Source organism: Odocoileus virginianus, chromosome 21 (assembly GCF_023699985.2).
Source record: "Odocoileus virginianus isolate 20LAN1187 ecotype Illinois chromosome 21, Ovbor_1.2, whole genome shotgun sequence".
Classification (NCBI taxonomy): Eukaryota; Metazoa; Chordata; class Mammalia; order Artiodactyla; family Cervidae; genus Odocoileus; species Odocoileus virginianus.
The window spans coordinates 19,039,183-19,061,545 of NC_069694.1; the positions used below are offsets into that span (position 1 = coordinate 19,039,183).

At 37.1% G+C, this 22,363-nt stretch overlaps 1 protein-coding gene across 6 annotated transcripts in view; it reads right to left on the minus strand.

The window, feature by feature from the left end:
• RBPJ (recombination signal binding protein for immunoglobulin kappa J region) overlaps positions 1-22,363 on the minus strand; it is a 227,418-nt gene that overhangs the window by 36,630 nt on the left and 168,425 nt on the right. For all 6 annotated transcript variants that reach the window (XM_020897618.2, XM_070452070.1, XM_020897626.2 and 3 more), the window contains one exon: positions 1,196-1,234. In XM_020897618.2, coding sequence (XP_020753277.1) covers positions 1,196-1,234 — 39 coding nt within the window. The remainder of the gene's footprint in view (positions 1-1,195; positions 1,235-22,363) is intronic.

Sequence of the window (22,363 nt, forward strand, 5' to 3'; positions counted from 1 at the left end):
CATATTTTGTGAGATATGCTTGTACACTATAAAAAAGCCTGTTTCTCATCAGACTTTAAACCAGTAGTTTAAACATTCACTGATGACGTTAGCATGAAATGATGATCACTGTAGTGGTTGCCAATGTGTGGTTTCCTAGTTTCATCATTTCTTCTACATTTATTAGGTGGAATTCTTCTGTAAAGGGAAGCTATCTCCTTTCCTCTATTTATTTAATTATTTAACTCAGTGTAGACTTCTAAACTGTCATTTTATTTTATGGGTTTTAATCTACTATTGTCATTATTTATTTTGATGACCAAAGTGTCCATGATTTGGCTAAAAGAAGCCTCCTCAAACTAGCTCCCTTTGTGCATCCTTCTGGCACGTCTCCATCATTCTTTGAGTGAAACAGCTTTTTTAATAATGGCAACAATGTGGAAATGACCCAAATGGCCATCTGTGTGAAGTAAATAAAGACTGGTGGGAAGACAATGAAAAATTATGAAGACACTAGAGAGAGCAAGGTAGAAGATCTACAGTTAACAGAACAATGGTAGAGTATGATGCTAGACTTTAAAAAGAAAAAAAAAAAGACAAGTCTCTGTTTACACATGCACATACTTTTCTTGAAAGATATTAACAAAGCAGGGTAGCATTAACTCCAGGACTACAGCTGTGGAACTGAGCATCTTACTTTTTATTTTCTAATCACTGACTATCAGAAATTTTTTAAAGTATTTTCAAGACTAACACTTTTAAATTTAATGTGTAATTAAAATGCACACTGTAAAAATTATATAATTAGAACAGTATAATATTTATAGTCTCATTAAAATGTATAAAATCTGTTCTAAAATTCTTTCTAAAAGCATTTAAGTATCTTTCAAGTCCCAGCTGTAATCAACAAACTGTGATTGACTAATGAAACTAGATAAAGGAAACCATCTTTATGCTGTAGTCCTTGTTACATTAACTATATAACACTCAATATTAACTCTTGAAAGGTTTCATTTTCCCTTTGAACTGTATCATCTTATCTTGCTTTATGTAGGAGAGAAAAGGGGGTGATACAAGGAAGGAAGATGGAAATAGGCTTATGATCTAGATACCATTATGTGAGTAACTTCTTTTCAATAAAACCTAACAGCTTCCAAAATGACAGGATCTAACACTTTCATAAAATGTTTGGGTAAAAGACTAATATAATGCTTACCTAGTGAGTCGTTTAGGTGGAGGCCGCTCACCAAATTTTCTAGAAGAAATAAGAAAAAAAAAATTAAATAGGCTATATGACACACTCCACAGTATTTTAGACACCACGAAACCTCCTTTATGACTTATACCTCAACCCTACTAAGTTCAGCTCAGTCCAGTCGCTCAGTCGTGTCCGACTCTTTGTGACCCCATGAATCGCAGCACACCAGGCCTCCCTGTCCATCACCAACTCCCGGAGTTCATTCAAACTCATGCCCATCGAGTTGGTGATGCCATCCAGCCATCTCATCCTCTGTCGTCCCCTTCTCCTCCTGCCCCCCAATCCCTCCCAGCATCAGGGTCTTTTCCAATGAGTCAGCTCTTCACATCAGGTGGCCAAAGTACTGGAGTTTCAGCTTCAGCATCAGTCCTTGCAATGAATACCCAGGACTGATCTCCTTTAGGATGGACTGGTTGGATCTCCTTGCCGTCCAAGGGACTCTCAAGAGTCTTCTCCAACGCCACAGTTCAAAAGAATCAATTTATCGGTGCTCAGCTTTCTTCACAGTCCAACTCTCACATGCATACATGACCACTGGAAAAACCATAGCCTTGACCAGACGGACCTTTGTTGGCAAAGTGATGTCTCTGCTTTTGAATATGCTATCTAGGTTGGTCATAACTTTCCTTCCAAGGAGTAAGCATCTTTTAATTTCATGGCTGCAATCACCATCTGCAGTGATTTTGGAGCCCAAAAAAATGAAGTCTGACACTGTTTCCACTGTCTCCCCATCTATTTTCCCAGAAGTGATGGGACCAGATGCCATGATCTTAGTTTTCTGAATGTTAAGCTTTAAGCCAACTTTTTCACTCTCCTCTTTCACTTTCATCAAGAGGCTTTTTAGTTCATCTTCACTCTCTGCCATAACGGTTGTGTCACCTCCACATCTGAGGTTATTGATATTTCTCCCGGCAGTCTTGATTCCAGCTTGTGCTTCTTCCAGCCCAGTGTTTCTCATGATGTACTCTGCATATAAGTTAAATAAGCAGGGTGACAGTATACAGCCTTGACGTACTCCTTTTGCTATTTGGAACCAGTCTGTTGTTTCATGTCCAGTTCTAACTGTTGCTTCCTGACCTACTAAAGACCACTGTAAAAAGAAATCCTCCAGTAAACACCAACACTCAGTAGTAACAAAATACAGACTTTAAAACTGTTTCTAAACAACAGACCCTAGGGAGGCCTGACACATCCACATGCTGAGTGTGTTACACTGATTAGGAGGATAGCAGGTACTTCCCAGAGACACCTTGCTAAAACATCTAACAAAAGACGACCTTCTAGTCTCACATAATCTGTAGCACTCAAAAAATCCCTCACAGCCCACAGGGGTGTGGATCTCACAGATGCTTACCATGCGGCAAGCATTATGTTATACCTTTTGTTAACCCTTTTCAACCATTATAAAATAATTCTGTAAGGCACATACCGACCCATTTTAAAGATGCAGAAAGCAACTTGCCCAATATCACAAAGTAAACTAAGTGGTAGGCAGAGTTAAGATTTAAGCCCAGATGTTGACTAATTAATTAGTTCATAACATGTGGCCCTTCAAAAAGAAATATGCTAAATATTCTAGCATAGAACCACTGAAAGACAGTAACACTGTCTGTGAGAGGACACAGAGAAAAGCACGAGCAAGGATGAGCACAATTTAGGCTGGGATTAGAATACGGCATGGGTGGTAGGAGAGGCTCCGAGAGTGAGATTAGCTGAGTGCAGATCTATGATTTAGTGTGTATTTCCCACGCAGCCCTGAAGTCTTCTGCCTCTCTAGTTCAGTTTCCGTCCTCATCTGCAAAACTGACAAAAGTGGCTGTCCTGACCTCAAGGAGCTGCTGAAGGATCAAAGTGCTAACTAATATGTAGAAGACACAGAACACCTGGAACGCCTGGAATTATTAATTATTAGTAAATGTCAGTAATTATTACTGTTTTCTAGTTGTTAAAGTTAAGTCAAAATAACTGAAGATATCGTGTGATATTAATAAAGATAAACAAGTATAAGAGGAAGAAGAAACTAATCCTTATGTGATGGCCTCCTGGCTCTTCTGAAATAAAAAATGAGGTCTTCTGAAAGCCATGTCAGAGGTACACAGCACTTGAAGAAAAAGATCAATAGAATTTTTCTTTCTTTTTAAAGCCACACTGCAGTTATAAATAGGTTAAGTGACTTGTTCATAACCAGTTATAGGTTTGAGAAGCCTAATTTGGATTTAAGAGTTCTCTACTGTATTTGTGGTATTTCACAATTATTAACTTGATGAGAAAGCCTTAAAATCCCATGTAGTTCATTCTGTTGAATAATTTAATGTTCTATGACACTGTTTATGAACTTGGTGTATAAAAAATTGCCATCTGTGACTTTGAATATTTTGGTATTTCAGTTAACCCTAAAATACTGAATAGTGGCTTTAATTGAAACAGCACCCCAAAATGAGTCAATAATCCCAAGTTTTGTCAGGAGGATCAATAGTAAGTAAGCCTCTTTGATTTCTATCCTACAGGATAGCCCATCTTAAAGGCATGGTTTATCAGCAACAGCAACAAAGCTGCTGAAGGCACAGCCTTAAAGCACTGACTACTGGCTAATCTACGGTGTGAATTCCAATTATGGAATGAAAGGCAAAAATCTACTCCTGAAACTTTCCACAGGGAAGATTTTTTTTTTTTTTTTACATTTTTGAGACTGATTAAATTTACCATTGCAGCATATGATTAAAATTAAAAAGTGCCTCACGAGGTGGGATTCAGTGTATTTTACAAAGCCCAAAAAGTTTAAGACAATCTTTAAATTACTTCTTGCATATATATATTTAAGAACAGAGTCACACTTCATAAAGAGAAGCAAAGACTGTAGAGAGAATCTAAGAGCTTAAAATGGTGAAAATTTTAGAGAGACACAGCTAAGAAATGAGATGAAACTTTTCAGTTAGAATCATGAGACTACTAACCATATTAGCTAATAACTCCAACCATCACACATCCTTTGGAATCTAACACATAATTTAACATAGGTCTATTATATGACCAGTAAGATCCACTGCTCTCAAAATTCAAAAACAAATTTTTGTTTTCTGGTACTCTGAAATGCTTTAAAAATCAGATTAAATCAACTGAATGTTGATTCAAATATCTGTCTACATTCTTTTTTGGAACTACCCATTAGATGAAGTCAACAATCATATGGTATGCTTGTGCAACATCACTCCTGCCCCCATATAAAACATAAAGGAGAGCTTTGCCTGTTGAGCTTGAACAGTATTTCAAAATGATGCACTGTTTTATCTGGGTGCTATCTGAAGGTTAGAAATCTTATAAATGATAGTAAGATTAAATCACTTCTTCAGTGTATAAGAAAGCATCTCCAGCAAGTGTCTGTAAACTCAATCCTCTCTTTAATGCATAAGCCATCAGACTTCTACCGTTCTCATTAAACCTAATGGTTACTGTATCTAATAGAATGGGAGAAGGGTAATAAAATGGGTCTCCTGAAGATAGAAAGCCTAGAGATAAACCCACGCACCTATGGGTACCTTACTTTGGACAAAGGAGGCAAGAATATACAATGTGACAACGACAGTCTCTTCAGTAAGTGATGCTGGAAAAACTGGACAGCTGCATGTAAAAGAATGAAATTAGAACACTTCCTAACACCATATGCAAAGACAAACACAAATGGATTAAAGACGTCAATGAAAGACAAGAAACTATAAAGTCTTTAGAGGAAAACAGGCAGAACACTAGATGACATAAAATCACAGCAAGACCCTCTATGACCCACCTCCCAGAATAATGGAAATAAATATAAATAAATAAACAAGTGAGACCTAATTAAACTTAAATGCTTTTGCACAGCAAAGCAAACTATAAACAAAGTGAAAAGACAACCCTCAGAATGGAGAAAATAATAGCAAATGAAACAACTGACAAAGAATTAATATCCAAAAATATACAAGCAGTTCATACAACTCAATACCAGAAAAACAACCCAATCAAAAAGTGGGCAAAAGACCTAAACAGATATTTCTCCAAAGGAGACATACAGATGGCTAATAAATACATGGAAAGATGCTCAGCATTGCTCATTAGAGAAATACAAATCAAAACTACAGTGAGATATCACCTCACAAGGGTCAGAATGGCCATCATCAAAAAATCTACATACAATAAATGTTGGATAGGGTGTGGGGAAAAGGGAACCCTTTTGCACTGTTGGTGGGAATGTAAATTGATACAGTCACTATGGAAATTCCTTTAAAAACTAGGAATAAAACCACCATATGACCCAGTAATCCCACAACTAGGCATATAACCTGAGTGAAAAAGACACGTGTACCCCGATGTTCCCTGCAGCACTATTTACAATAGCTAGGACATGGAAGCAACCCAGATGTCTGTTGACAGATGAATGGAGAAAGAAGCTGTGGTACACATATAGAATGGAATATACTCAGCCATAAAAAGGAATGCATTTGAGTCAGGTCTAATGAGATAGATGAACCTAGAGCCTCTTATACAAAATGAAAGTCAGAAAGAGAAAAATAAGCATCATGTATCAACACATAAATATGGAATCCAGAAAGATGGTACTTATGAAACTATTAGCAGGGCAGCAATGGAGACACAGAGAACAGACTTATGTGGACACAGGCAGTGGGGGCAGGAAGGAGAGGGTGGGATGTGTGGACAGAGTAACACAGAAACATATATATTATCGTATGTAAAATAGACAGCCAATTGGAACTTGCTGTGTGACTCAGGGAACTCAAACTAGGGCTCTGTAAAAACCTAGAGGGGTGGAATGCAGAGAGAGGTGGCAGAAAGGTTCAAGAGAGAGAAAGGCATATATAGGTATACCTGTGGCTGATTTATGCTGATGTATGGCAGAAACCAACACAATATATTTTAGAGCAATTATCTTTCAACTAAGTAAATTTAATTATTAAAAATAAAAGTTTTCTGAGAAAATTCATAAAAGTGTTCAGTAGGTTCACAATGCATAACTCTGAAGCTAACAACTGAACTAAGTTCTAATTATTCAGTTAAATTCATAGATCTACATATTTAAAACTGTCAACTTATACCAAGATACTATATGCATCCTTTACTTATCAAAAGCCACTTTCCTCTACTGATCTGATGTACAATACAGGAATTATTGTACAATAATTCCTGAAGTGATGTAAACACTTCAGGAATTATCTTCTGCAGAAAGAAGGCCCATCTTTAAACATGAGTGAGTCAAGAAAATTCATGATGTAGTATTTATATTATACAATCAAAATATCCAGTTTTCAGCAGAAATGACAAGTCAGATAACAATTACTCAGAGACTGATAATAATTTAAAGACTAAGTCCTATTCCTCCCTTTTGCAGTAGGGAGTAAGGACACTACAAAATTTTCATCTTTACTTCTAATCTATTTTTAAAACAAGATGTCTATTGACATGTGTTGACAACTGAAAACCAGAAATAAATTGGATCAATCAAGTTTAGACCACTCTTCTCTAAGACACTTAAGATGTGCATGATACAAGTAAAAATGCAAAACAAACAAACACTAAACCCTTTACTATCTAGGGACAACTTTGATTTTATCCAATACTGAGTTAATCCTCACTGTACAAAGAATCACTGCTATCCAATTTATCTTTCTGATACTATAGGTTGTCAATATCTCATTTGCATGAATAGGTTTCTCAAATTTTATGTACAATATATAAAGCATATTTTGATTAATCATGACAATATAAATCCTGTTATATATTTAAAAGAAAAGTTATAATTCTAGAGATTTTTTTTTAAGTAACAAGCAAAGGTTAGCTTATGTAAAGTTGATTACACCTATATCCTTTTCCTCTTCCATTCTATATGCTTTTCCCTCAGATTGGGATTGGCGAATAAAACACAAAACCTATGTGCCATCATCAGTTAGTTATGCTCATATAACACATGGCTCAAGAAAGCTTACACTGTCCAAAGTATATATATTATAAGTATAATTTTAGGCTAGCAAATTCATTTTACTTTAATTTCACTAGCTTTCCCTTTCTAATATAACAATGATCTTTTACTCAAAATAGAATTAGGGAAAATATTATTATAACTGTATCTGTTTTCATACACCTTGCAGTGTTGAAGATTTCTCAAAAGTTTTCATCAATCACTAAATATACTTCCTACCTATACAAGGTTCCCACATATCCTCCAATCCATTAGAATTTTCAAGTTAAGTAAATGACTTGAACTTTACATACTTCTTTCACTTCTTTTTTGCTCATGGTGGACACGTAGTATTGTTTCCCCCACAACAGATATATTTCTTCTATACTAACCAATCTGTTAAGGAAATATATGACCACAAACATATTGAGAATAAACGTGATAAAGTTATCACAACTTCACCATCTTAACACCTTTTCTAGCTAACAGATGCTTCACATGAGAAAAATCAAGTCAAAACCCAAAAGGTGAGGTATGGAAAGAAAAGAAAAAATTTCGAATATAGAACAATTTAGTAATTACACTGCTAGGATATTGTCTAGTGTTGATACTAGAACTTTTGAGTTTCTAGATGCAAAAGCCAGCTCAAATCATGTGGGAAACTATTCTGCCCTTGGGTGTAGAACTAAAAGTAATTTCCTCTATTATTTTGAATTTCACAAGTTTTCTGCTTAATGCAGAAATGAGATTAAAATAAATTATTAACTCAAGAAACATCTAAGAGAGCATGAACAATCCAAACTCCTAATTAAGTCAAACTTCATGCAAATACAACACTGAATGAACAGCAAGCTGAGAAAAGCACATGTGTTTTATACACGTGTTGGGCTTCCCTGGTGCTCAGACAGTGGAGCGTCTGCCTGCACTGCGGGAGACCTGGGTTCGATCCCTGGGTCAGGAGGATCCCCCGGAGAAGGAAATGGCAGCCCACTCCAATACTCTTGCCTGGAGAGTTCCATGGAAAGAGGAGCCTGGTAGGCTACAATCCACGGGGTCGCAAAGAGTCGGACGCGACTGAACAACTTCACTTCACTTCATACCAAATCCTCTCTAAGTAGTATAAGTACTAGAATTTTTGAATCATGGTTCAAGACAGTGAAACAAAACAGCATTTAATGAGGGAAAAATAAGGAAACCTGATTGATACCCTCAAGAATCCATACTTGATCATTCTACCAACAAACAGATGATATACATGATCACCATAGTCTATGCTAATATAAAATGTGAAAAACAAAGCAACAGGTACCAGAAAGTTGTTGAGCAATTTACTCACCAAAACAGAAGAGGCTAATTAGAAAAGGCTACACGTAACACACCATCTTTGTCTTCAGCTTCACTCATTCCCCTGGTATGTACCCAGCAGAGGTACTTGGTACACACCAGTGAACAAGAGACACAAAATCCATTCCCTTATGGAACTTACATGCAAGTAAGACAAATGGACAATGGTATATATTCAAGGATGTTCATCAATGTAATTTATTTTTAAAAAGCTAGAAATAAACATTATATTTACTGAATATGATTGAAAAGACTAATATTGGAACAATCTAAAAATATATTCCAGGTAAATATGTAACATCTTCACTTCTAAAGCTTCATTCTGTACCTATGACAGAAAATAGCCTGCGTATTGAGTCAAGTAACTTTGAGCAAGACAAGCCATACCTTGTCACAATTCAATTTTCAGCTTTAACCTACTCTTACCTTAAGACCTGTATTTAATGGCAATAATGCTCAAAAATCTATCAAGACGTAACTAGTGGTTTTGGATACAACAAAAAAGACAATCAAGGCATGACGCATTCTCCTGAACCATCACATTTACTAAACATCTTTCTATTAGAACAAATATCCTATGGGGTAGACTTCTTAGACATGCCACACTTGCAGTTGGCCCCATCAGGTGAAGAAACATGCTCCCCTTCTTACTAGTACACTGCACAGAACATTTGAAAGGCATTGCTTCCTTAATTTTAAAATCCCTTTATTCTACCTTTTCTTTTTCAATTAAAACAACAACAAACTCTGTTAGGCTGTCATCGGTCTGTGTAAAGCAGCAGCAAGAGTGGAAAGATACAAACTAGGAATGACCAAGACCATCGTTTCCAGGTATTGTCTGCATCTGGCTTCTGAGGTATCTCCAAAATTAGCATCAGGTTAAGAAAAAGGTACTTTTCCTAAAATTCATACCTGCAGAGGGATTTGTGCCAGTTAAATCTGCAATAGCCATAAGCCTCACAACCCAGACAGCACAACTGAGTGGAGAACCCTGGCATCCATTAACATACATATAAAGACCTTATATGAAAAGTATATGTCTTAAAATCTATGGCCTCACCAAGAGACAGCAGGAAGATGCTGGACAACTACTCCAATTTCATGCCAAAAGAATGAAAGGGACAAACTGACATCAAATGCCTGCTAACATGGTAAGATCACAGTATCATTTCTGTAATCTCACCAACAAAAACACAACTTGAAGCTAAACAAGAAGAAATGTAACAAACCTAAATTGTGGAAGAGTCAACAATATAAGTGGATTATACTTTTAAAAGCATCAAGGTTGTAAAAGATGAAAAAATGAGAAACTTGCTCAGATTAGAAGAGACTGAAGAAACATGATCACTGAATACAACAGACTATCCAGAATTTACTTCTGCTAGAAAAGGACATTATTTGGACAAGTGACAAATCTGCATAAAATGGTAGATTAGAAAATAGGATCATATAAATTTTAATATCTAGTTTTGATAGCTGTACAGGCATTAAATAAGAAAATGTCTTTAATTGTAGAAACACTGTAGTGTTTAGGAAGAAAACTGAATGATGTCTACTTAGCTTCAAAAAGGTTCAGGAAAAATAAGTGTGTGTGTGTGTGTGTGTGTAGATACACAGAGGGATAATGTAAATGTGGTAAAATGTTAATAACTGAAGTATCTGGTTGAACTTCTTTGTAATATTTTGTAATATTTGCAATTTTTCTGTAAACTGAAATTATATATATAAAAAAAAGGCCACCATCAGAGAAGCACTAATCTGATCAAGTGGTGGCGACAAACATAAACATTCACTGGAGGTGGTAAGACTCTATGGCCAGCTTCCTGGCACAGCTCTTATGTTCTTATGACAACTTGCTATAGATTTAAAGTTTGATTATATCCAGTGCTGATGTACAAGTGGAGAAACAGGAACTCTCATGCACTGCTGGGAGTTTAAACTTTGTAATTCTATTGTAATTCAATAATGTGCAAAATTGTACATTAAGTACAATGTAAGTCTATTGTAATTCAAAATGTGCAAAATTCTCTCTATTCTGGAAACTTATTATACAGGTAGACAAATGTGACTATGCAAAAATTTGTATAAAAGATATTCAATAAAGCATCATTTGTATTAATAACAAAAAATTTTAAATCCATGATAATTAGGAATGGATTGCTGGTTATACACAGCACCTCCCAATCATGCCTACAGACACAAACACAAAGAAAAGAAAAAAGTAAAGAAAAGAGCTATCCAATTAGTAGCATTAATTTTTTTCTTTTTTTAGCCCTGCTGCCACCACTGGACTGCTAGGGAATTCCCAGAAGCATTAATTTTGAATGAAAAAAATGAGATATATATTTTCATTCCCCTCCCCTAGTGTGCATATAAAACAACACACACACATATATACACATATATATATACACCATCCCACTAAGTATCAGTATTAGTGATAATGGTGAGCAGTGAGAATTTCATTTTGCTCTAAAATGTATTATATATAATCTGGCAGATGTTTTATTCATTACTAGCTAGGTTTGGCTTACGTAAACAGCCAAAAAAATTGCAGTATCTGGACATCAGTTAAGGCCACTCATATATTGAGTCTAGAAGAAGGGTGGCTTAAAATAAAAACAGAAAAACATGTAAATTAAAAATTTACCCCACAAAATGTTCTCAGTAAACAAATTTCACTAGGGGAAATAATACAGGAAAAAATACGCCAGATCCAAATAAATTCACACCCTTATGGAAAACATACACTTCCACAAAGGAAAATATAATGCAACTTAAAGAAGTTTAAAGAGGTCCTAACCTTAACCATCTGTTTAATTTCTGCTAAGAATTCAATTTTTGCTAAGAACTCCTTCAGACACCTCACTAGATCTTATGCACTGCCTTTTAAGGCAATATTTAAGAGGTGAAAAGTGCCATCTGATAAGAGCACACACAATCTGCCACAAATACAGGTCATGGGACAGGCAGCCACGTATTACAGTAGGGCATGGACTCAGGAGCTAGGTTGTTTAAGTTCACACCCTAACTTTAAAGCAAGGAGTAGAAGCTACTTCAACTCTCTGTTTCAGTTTTCTCAACTGGTAACACAGATAAAAGTAGATGTGTACAGAATTCTTACAAGAATTTAAAAGGTTCAGTGTACAGACTGAGGGATTTTCTGGAGGTTCAATGATTGGGAACCCAAACTTCCAATGCAGGGGGTGCATGTCCAATCCCTGGTTGGGGAAATAGGATTCTGCGTGCCATGAAGTGCACAGCACATAAGAGTTCTAGGTACTAAGTCAGCACTCAATGAAATACCACTACTGTTTCAAGGCTGGATTACAGAGTAATATTTACTCTAACAAATATGGTAAAACTAAAATAAGGCCTTTAAATCAAATACACATTTATGTAGCTTTAAAATAGAATTAATTATACATTTCACAAAGAAATTAATATTGAGATACATAAAGAACTCAACAAAAACCTGATTTAAAAATAAGTAAAGGACTACCCTCTTAGCTCAGTCGGTAAATAATCTGCCTGCAATGCAGGAGACCCAGGTTTGATCCCTGGGTCGGGAAGATCCCCACGAGAAAGAAATGGCAGCCGACTCCAGTATTCTTGCCTGAAGAATCCTATGGACAGAAGAGCCTGGAAGGCTACCGTCCATGGGGTCACAAGAGTCGGACGCAACTTAGCAACTAAACCACCACAACTAAACCACTAACAGACTTGAAGAGATATATCTCCAAGAAGATATACAAATGGCCAATAAGCACATAAAAGCTCAACATTACTAATCACTATGGAAATGCAAATCAAAAACATAAAGATACCACTTCACACCCTTCAGGATGTCAAAATGTCAAAATTTTTTGTCAAAAATGACAAAAAAATAACAAGATTTGAACCCTGATACACTGTTGATGGACATATAAAATGGTATGGTATTATGGTGGAAATATAAAATGGTATGGCAGTATCTCCAAAATTAAATGTACAGTTATTACATAATCACCAATTCCATTTCTGGGTACATACCCAACAGAAATAAAAGCAGAAACTCAAACAGATACTTGTACACCAACGTTTACAGCAGCATTATTCACACCAGCCAAAAGTGGAAATAATCTAAATGCCCACTGGTGGATGAATAGATGTGGTATACACATACAATTAAAGATTCCACCTTAAAAAAAATTCTGACACATGCTACATACAACATGGATGAACCTTGAATACATTATGCTAAGCTAAAATAAGACACAAAAGGTCAAATATCCTATAATCCCACTTATATGAGGTACCCAGAGTAGTCAAATTCAGAAGACAGCAAAGTAGAATGGTGGTTTCCACTGACTGTCACCGTGGTGGAGGGTACTGAAGCACAGACAGTTACTGTCTAATGGGTACACTTTGGGAAGATGAAAAATTTTTAGAAACAGATGATGGTGGTTGTGCAGTGATGTGAACGTACTTAATGAAACTGAATTGTACACATAAAAATGATTAAAATGGTAAACTTCACGTTTTATATATATTTTGCCCTGGAAGGACTGATGTTGAAGCTGAAACTCCAATACTTTGGCCACCTCATGCGAAGAGTTGACTCATTGGAAAAGACCCTAATGCTGGGAGGGAATTGGGGCAGGAGGAGAAGGGGACAACAGAGGATGAGATGACTGAATGGCATCACTGACTGGATGGACATGGGTTTGGGTAGACTCCAGGAGTTGGTGATGGACAGGGAGGACTGGCATGCTGCGATTCATGGAGTCGCAAAGAGTCGGACGCGACTGAGCGACTGAACTGAACTGAATAGCACCTTTAGTTTTGCCTTAAACTACGGTTTAATGAGGAATATTGGCTCAGCTTTGAAGGGTATTCTTTGTGACTGCTGGGATAAGTGACAGTGGCTGCCCTACAACTTAGAAAAAACAGACAAGTGGGTGCCAAGACAGAAAAAAAGAACATGAGGAGTATATGTATAATATATAAATGGTTCCTACTACCATCAAGGCAAATATACAAAAGGAAAAAGAGAAGTTCTTCCTAGAATCTATACCTCCTAAGGAAGGGCAGTGCAGAGAGCATGCAAACAATCCATCAAACACTGTTTGGTTTGAACATCTCCTGTGGAAAATCCCAAGTGATCATGAAAAGCAGCTTGTACATGAGATGTCACATAGTTTTTGCCTTTGCACATCACCACTTACTTCTCACCCCTACCTCAAGTTATAAACAGTGAAGATGTTTTTCCTCCACAAAACATCTGCCAAAGATGTTAAGGTTGTCAGTTCTCCAGCATCGAAACATGTATATTATCTAGGGTGAAACAGATCACCAGCCCAGGTTGGGTGCATGAGATAAGTGCTCGGACCTGGTGCACTGGGAAGACCCAGAGGGATCGGGTGGAGAGGGAGGTGGGAGGGGGGACCGGGATGGGGAATACATGTAAATCCATGGCTAATTCATTTCAATGTATGACAAAAACCACTGCAATGATGTAAAGTAATTAGCCTCCAACTAATAAAAATAAATGGAAAAAAAATAAAAAATTAAAAAAAAAAGGTTGTCAGTTCTCTGAAGTCATTTGAAAATTCTTCACAGGAAGAAAGAAATCTGATATTAATTAGAAGCTATTATTTTTTCTCATCTTTTGAAATGTCCTTTCCAATCCAAGTGAGACTTAAAAAGGAAAGAAAGACAGATGCCAATAAAAGGGATTTTTTTCTTTTTAGAAAGCCATAGAATACAACTATCCATAACAGGATTTCTTTGCCTGTTTCCTTAGGTTCTGTTCTTGAAAACGTATACAACATTTACTGTGCAATACATTTATTTTAGAAGGGGTCTAGCTTTCCTTTAACCACTGTTCAGTACAGGTATTTGGAACCAAGAAATCAGATCCCCAAGAAGTAACCATCAATGATTTCTGGTAGGGAAGCCTGAACATAACAGAGAGGACCAAAGAGATTTTTAGTGGGGAAGAATGAAGAAGACAAATAAGTTATATTTCAGGAGGCCTCTCAAAGTTAAGTTTTTGCCTCCATAGAATTAACAAACTATGGAAAAACAGGTAATTTTCAGTTTTTTAAAAAAGCTACTGAGCCAGAAGACCTTGCAATTTTAAAGCTGGGCTTTATATTGAGTCCTGTGCTAAGCTGCTTCAGTCGTGTCCAACTCTTTGCAACTCTATGGACTGTAGCCTGCCAGGCTCCTCTGTCCATGGGATTCTCCAGTGGGCTGGAGTGGGCTGCCATGCTCTCCTCGAGGGGGATCTTCCTGACCCAGGAATTGAACCCCTATCTCTTATGTCTCCTGCATTGGCAGGCCAGTTCTTAACCACTAGTGCCACTTGGGAAGCCCATATTGAGTCCTAATACCCTACAAAGTTTTTCAAGTACCTAGTGAGGAATCACCTCATCACAGACTTAATGGACATGAGTTTGAGCAAGCTCCAAGAGATGGTGAAGGAGAGGGAAGCCTGGCATGCTGCAGTCCAGGGGGTCACATAAGAGTCGGGACACCACTGAGCAACTGAACAATGAGGAATCAAAGGATTAAATTTGGTAGAGAGAAGCCAGACACTGTAATACTTAGCTCCCATCACAAGGAAGAAAATACAAGTAGAAGAAAATAGTATTTCCCTGTAAAAGTTAGGTCCAACAGGCCTCTCCCTAAATGAATTCTGATTCAGCCCATGGAATGTAATAGCCTCAGAAGCATTATCATGCGATGAGGAGGTACATGAAGGCCCATAATCTTTCCTTAATAAAGGTACACCTGAGAATGTAGCAATACTGCTAGGCCACTGACAAAAGTTTAAAACATATGCTTGTTGACTTGAGATTATTATTGCTGATGTTCAAAAGTAATAAAAACGCTATACCCCCACAAATGTGTATATATGAGTACCAAAAGACATGCACAAGAATGTCCACAGCATCATCAGACATAATAATCCCAAATCAGAAACTCAAATGACCACTGTCAAAGGATCAGATAAATTATAGAATCATCATACAACAGAGTGCTATTCAGCAATGAAAGTGAACAAATTATCACTACATATGCAATAACACTAACAAGGTACAAAATTTATATGATTCTATTTTATATGAAATTTTAAAAAGAAAAGCAAAGTTAAACTACAGTGTTCACCAGGATACAGGTTATCTTTGAGAGGGAGGTACACACACTAGGAGGAGCTATACAAAAGTATCCTGAAGAATGAGTAATATTCTGTAACTTCATCTGTGTGACAGTCACATGTGTATATTTACTTTGTGAAAATTCACTTTATTGTACATTTATAATTTGTGTGCTCTGTTTTTCTGTAGGTATATTAATTTATAAATATATATCCATATTTATTAATATTCAGGTTTTTCAAATGAATGGATGGTTTTGGGCAAAAAGTTCTTTCCTAGACTTTATTCCTATTGTCTCTGAATTCTATTTTAACATCAGATTTTAGAAGGTAGTGATTTCCAGTCTTCAGCTACACCATTCCAGAATATATGTATTTCATATCAAAGGTTAGTATAAGGATTTAAGTCCTGAAAACTGTCTTCTCTCCATCCAAACTGCAAATCAGAATCTACAATCTTCTTCCCTAATTTTAGTAGGCAAAAGAATCAGGGTCAATTGTGTTCTTTTGGGAAAATCTACCCCAGAGTATGCAGTTTTTAAAAGTCACTAGTTATGCAGTGTCACAGAAAAATACTGAATGTGTACTAGGATTAGAACCTTCCTATCGTTAACTTTTAAACTGGCTTCCTTTGCCTCTCTCAGCTAAAACCAAGTTGAAGAGGAAGGAGAGACAGAGAGTGGCATAACTGTTTTGAACATTCTCATTTCTTTGTTCTTTCTTTAACATTTAACACACATTTAAGGGCCTACTGTATGTTAGGAACTGCAGCAGACATTTGGAACGTGTAGCATGAAGTGAAACACGGTCCCTATCCATAGAATACACAACAGGAGTAGCATCAGACTACCTATGCACTATGCATGCATATCTCACTTCATACACATGTCAATCTTATTAAGGGAGGTGCTATTATCATTACACAGATGGGAAAAATCTGCTTTGAAACCACTTTGCCTAGTTCACACAATGGTAAATTTGGTTTAAAATGTAACTACAGTATAATATCCATGATTTCCCATATATTCTGCAATAAGGTAGAATTCAAGTACAGTTTAATTCTAGATACTAACATATGAAGAGGTATAATTTTTATGAAAAGACTGTAAAGTGTACTAACTGATCCTAAAAATTTCTATGATGTAGTATAGACTTGTTTTGCTTAAAGTGAGGGGTCAACAAGAAACCTGAAAGGAAACCTTTCATTACCCTTCCAATACTTCAACTACTGACTAAATTATAAGGGTAAAAGATTCTTTTTTCTTTGACTACTAGAAAGTGAAAAAATTCTCTTCTAAAGCTATCGATACATAAAACTCAGGAAATCTAAAGACACCTGCTCTGGGAGCCATACCTTAGCTACTGCATACATATACATAAGCAGACATGAATGTTTGTGCATATACGTACATCAAATACTTGACAATTACTCTTTCATATTTCTTGCACAAAGACAATAAATATGCTACACTGCTCATGACCACTGTCTACATCACCAATCATAATTTTGCAAAGCACATTCTTTTCCTGAGTGGAAAAGGATCAAGAATACATAAACATCTTCTATGTCTATGTATATATACATATATACATATACATATATATACACTATGTCTACACTAACGTTTTCTGTTAGTCAAAATTATTAATGCAAAGACTCTGTACCAGTCCAACCTCTATTAAACCATTATTGGCAAATTTCTTAAACAGTCAAACCTCTAACATACGGTTTGGTTTTAAAGCGTTTGAATTCTGCAGTATATCTGCCTTTTGTTTTCCTTTTAAATAAAGCAGACCAGAACATGTACAGATGTGTAGCCAAAAGTCTAATTCATATAGGAAAGGCTATAATTCAAGTTTACAAGGAATTAAACTATTTCAAAGAAGCCTGACCCTAAGGAAAAAGAAAAAAGATGGCAACTGTAATTTTAAAACATGTAAAATATGACAGTGAAGGGAGACTATCAATAAGCAAAAATAAAATGATCAAAATCTGTTATGTTCAGAATGGGGAAGAAAAGATTTCCAGAATATTTTTTATACACCAATGTGTGAATAAGGAAATGCCTTCCTGCTTGAGTGTTTATACCCAAAACAATATATTTCTTTTGAACTGTAATTTAACTTTCTGTTCTCACATGTCATGTTATAATAATCAAACCTACATTTGTGGTAAAGCCAAAAACCACTCTGAAGAAGTGGTCTTAACCACAATTCAAAGCTTATTGAAGATTATCTGAGCCATTAACCTGTCTAGCTGCTTTCGTACACTGCTAGACCAAAAGGCAGGCCCAGCAGCTAGTTGTAGCTGCTCCCACAAGCTTCACAAGGAAGCCACAGGGCTCTGCAAGGGAAATACACAATATAGGGGAATGGAAGTTGGTGGTACAAAAATCTAACAGCAAACTACTTTGTCTTGGGTGATACTACAGGCAGCCTAATAAAACATCAACCATCTGAGGAGCCTCAGCTCGGCACAGGTAAAAGACTGAATTGAGAATCACTATGAAGTGATTAGGGCTTCCCTGGTGGCTGAATCGGTAAAGAATCCGCATGCAGTGCGGGAGACCTGGGTTCGATCCCTGGGTTGGGGAGATCCCCTGGAGGAGGGCATCGCAACCCACTCCAGTACTCTTGCCTGAAGAATCCCCACGGACAGAGGAGTCTGGCAGACTACAGTCTGCAGGGTCGCTAAGAGCTGGACACGACTGAGCAACTAAAAAAAACAAAAAACATGAAGAATATAGAACATCAGTAACTGAAAGTAGTAAAGCACTAGAAGACGAGGCAAAGCCTTGGGAGTTTGATGGTTGCAATGAGGAAAACAAAGGTTAAGACCTCTTGACAGGTATAGATTTAACTGTCACAGTTTGGGTCATTCGGGTTATATATTTACTTAGTATCTTGCTATGAATTCAAATTAGGCAAACTGCAAAGCTGTTCTGTTATAAATTTACAACTTAACTGGGTAGTCATTTGTCTAGCGAGAAAGAAGAAGGGCACAGTTCTTTAAAGATCAGCTGCTCCACTGCAGCAACTTAATTCTTAACATTTCCTCTCTCATCAACATCTATCTATACAGGCATGTTTTCTAAAGATGTGTGGTCTCTATTCTTTTAAGTATTAGATTTTTGACTTCCCTCATTCTTGACTTCCATCGTAAGGAAGTCATTGACAAACGCTGTCCATTGCCTTCTCAAATTACCTTCTGTTTCCACTCCCTGATTCCATAAAGTTAGATGAAGTTCTTAATACAACTTTTGTATCTACAGCACCCTAAACTAGTCTCATGCAGTAAAACAGACAAGCACCCAACAAACAGAATATATCTGTTCATATGTGCTCTCATTTAACTATCACCAACAATCCTGACAGGACTTCAAACTTAGAAGGGAAAATTAAACCTCAAAAAGTCACAAGATAGGACATTCCCCCTGCTTCTGATTTCACATTGATCACACTAATGTTGAGGATTACATATAAATATACAAGGAAGCCATACTCTAGTCTTTAAACCACTCATCTTCTTCAAACTCCCCAAATAATTATGTTTGTCTCAATTCACTGATAAACTAATTCCTATTTGCTTTTCATTAAATAAACCAAATTTATTTAAATGTTCCAGAAAAATCACTTTTTAACCTGTAAGTATTTCTTAGCAAACCAAAACGGTTGATTCTCAAGGATGAAATGCTGTAGTAATCCAACTAGAGAACAGGAACAATGCCACAGTTAAATCAGCCATGAAAATCTGATTGTGTTAACAACCCTAGGGATTAGTCAAATCTACAGTCTTTAAAGAACTTTAAGTATCCCAGTAATGAAGAAAATATCAACCTGTTTCCATAATAAACTAGAGATGCACAAGGGAATTTTTAGGCCATAACTTTTATGCTGGACAATTTTTTTAATGGCAGAAGCATACATTAGAGAAATATGGACAACACTATGCATGTATTATTCATATAAAATTGACTCAATTGCATACAATATTAATATCAAGTTTTCAAATGCAAGTCTGTATGTACACAGCATATGCTCACTAAATGAATGAATAATATTAAATAGTAAGTCATCTGTTAAAAAAGATTAACAAAAAACTGTCATGAAACTGTAGCTCTTAAACTATAATAGTGATTACACCAACTATTGTTTTAAAAAAATATATATATATATTGTTAAGGAAAACTAATACCTTTATATTCACTACATTTTTTTAACTCTTTATTTTACATTGGAGTATAGCTGATTAACAGTGTTGTGCTAGTTTCAGGTGTGCAGCAAAGTGGTTCAGTTACACATACATCTATTCTTTTTCAAATTCTTTCCCCATTTAGGTTGTTACACAATAATGAACAGAGTTCACTGTGCTATACAGTAGGTCCTTGTTGGTTATCCTTTTAAATACAGCAGTGTGTACATGTCAATCCCAAACTCCCTAATTATCCCTCCCGCATTGCCTTCTATTCTGGGAATCATAAGATCATTTTCAGTCTTGTTTTTGTTCTGTAAGTAAGTTCATTTGTATCACTTATTTTTAGATTCCACACAACATTTCTGACTTACTTCACTCAGTACGACAATCCCTACATTATCCCCCTTGCTGCAAATGGAATTACTCCATCCTCTACCGTGGCTAAGCAGTGTTTCACAGTGTGCTCGGTCGCTCAGCCACGTCTGACTGCAACTCCGTGGAGTGCAGCCCGCCGAGCTCCTCTGTCCGCGGGGTTTCTTCAGGCAGGAACACTGGAGTGTTCTCACGTGTTGCCATGCCCTCCTCCAGGGGATGTTCCGACCCCAGGATCAAACCCAGGTCTCCCGCATTGCAGTCAGATTCTTTACCAACTGAGCCACGAAGGAAGCCCAATATTTCATGGTACATGTGTACAAAATCTTCGTCCATTGCCTTGTCGATGGACACTTAGGTTGCTTTCATGTCTTGGCTATTGTAAACAGTGTTATAATGATAAGTGGGGAGCATGTATCCTTGCACCCCATGTTCTTCTCTGAATATATGCCCAGGAGTGGGATGGCAGGATCATGTGCTGTGCTGTGTTAAGTTGCTTCAGTCGTGTCCAACTCTTTGTGACTCTATGGACTGTAGACCACCAGGCTTCTTTGTCCATGGGATTCTCCAGGCAAGATACTAGATTCTCCAGGCAAGATACTAGAGTGGGTTGCCAAGCCCTCCTCCAGATGTTCCTGACCCACGGATCAAACCTGAGTCTCCTTCATCTCCTGCACTGGCACTTTACCACCAATGGCACCTGACAAGTCATTGCAGGATCACATGGCAGCTCTATTTTTAGTTTTTAAAGGAACCTCCACACTGTTCTCCACAGTTGCTATCCCAATTTACATTCCCACCTACAGTGTAAGATGGTTCCCTTCTCTCCAAACCTTCTCCAAAATTACTGTTTGTGAACTTTTTGATGATCGCCATTCTGATTGTTGTGAGTTGACGTCTAACTGTAGTTTTGATTTGCACTTCTCTAGTAATTCAGTTCAGTTGCTCAGTCATGTCCGATTCCTTGCAACCCCAGGGACTGCAGCACATCAGACTTTCCTGTCCATCACCAACTCCTGGAGCTTCTCAAACTTACGTCCATTGAGTCGGTGATGCCATCCAACCAACTTATCCCCTGTCATCCCCTTCTCCCCCTGCCTTCAATCTTTCCCAGCATCAGGGTCTTCACCAATGAGACAATTCTTTGCATTAGGTGGCCAAAGTATTACAGCTTCACCATTAGTCCCTCCAACAAATATTCAGGATTGATTTCCTTTAGGACTGACTGGTTTGACCTCCCTGCTGTCCAAGACTCTCAAGAGTCTTCTCCAACACCACAGTTCAAAAGCATCAATTCTTCGGCACTCAGCTTTCTTTAAGGTCCAACTCTCACATCCATACATGACTACTGGAAAAACAATAGCTTTGAATAGATGGACCTTCGTTAGTAATGTCTCTGCTTTTTAATATGCTGTTCAGATTTGTCATAGTTTTTCTTCCAAGGAGCAAACATCTTTTAATTTCATGGCTGCAGTCACCATCTGCAGTGGTTTTACAACCCAAGAAAATAAGTGTCACTGTTTCCATTGTTTCCTCTTCTATTTGCCATGAAGTGATGGGGTGGATGCCATGAACTTAGTTTTTTGAATACTGAATTTTAAGCCAGCTTTTTCACTCTCCTCTTTCACTTTCATCAAGAGGCTCTTTAGTTCCTCTTTGCTTTCTGCCATAAAGATGGTGTCATCTGCATATCTGAGGTTACTGATATTTCTCCCAGCAATCTTGATTCCAACTTCTGCTTCATCCAGTCTGGTATTTCACATGATGGATTCTGCATATAAGCTAAATAAGCAAGGTGACAAAATACAGCCTTGGTGAACACCTTTACCAGTTTGGAACCAGTCTGTCCTTTCATGCTCGGTTCTAACTGCTGCTTCTTGACTTGCATGTAGATTTCTCAGGAGGCAGTTAAGGTGGTCTGGCATTCCCATCTCTTTAAGAATTTTCCAATTTGTTGTGATCCACACCTTCAAAGGCTTTAGAGTAGTCAATGAAGCAGAAGTAGGTGTTCTTCTGAAATTCTCTTGCTTTTTCTAGGATCCAACAGATGTTGGTAATTTGATCTCTGGTTCTGCCTTTTCTAAATCCAGCTTGAACATCTGGAATTTCTTGGTTTACGTACTG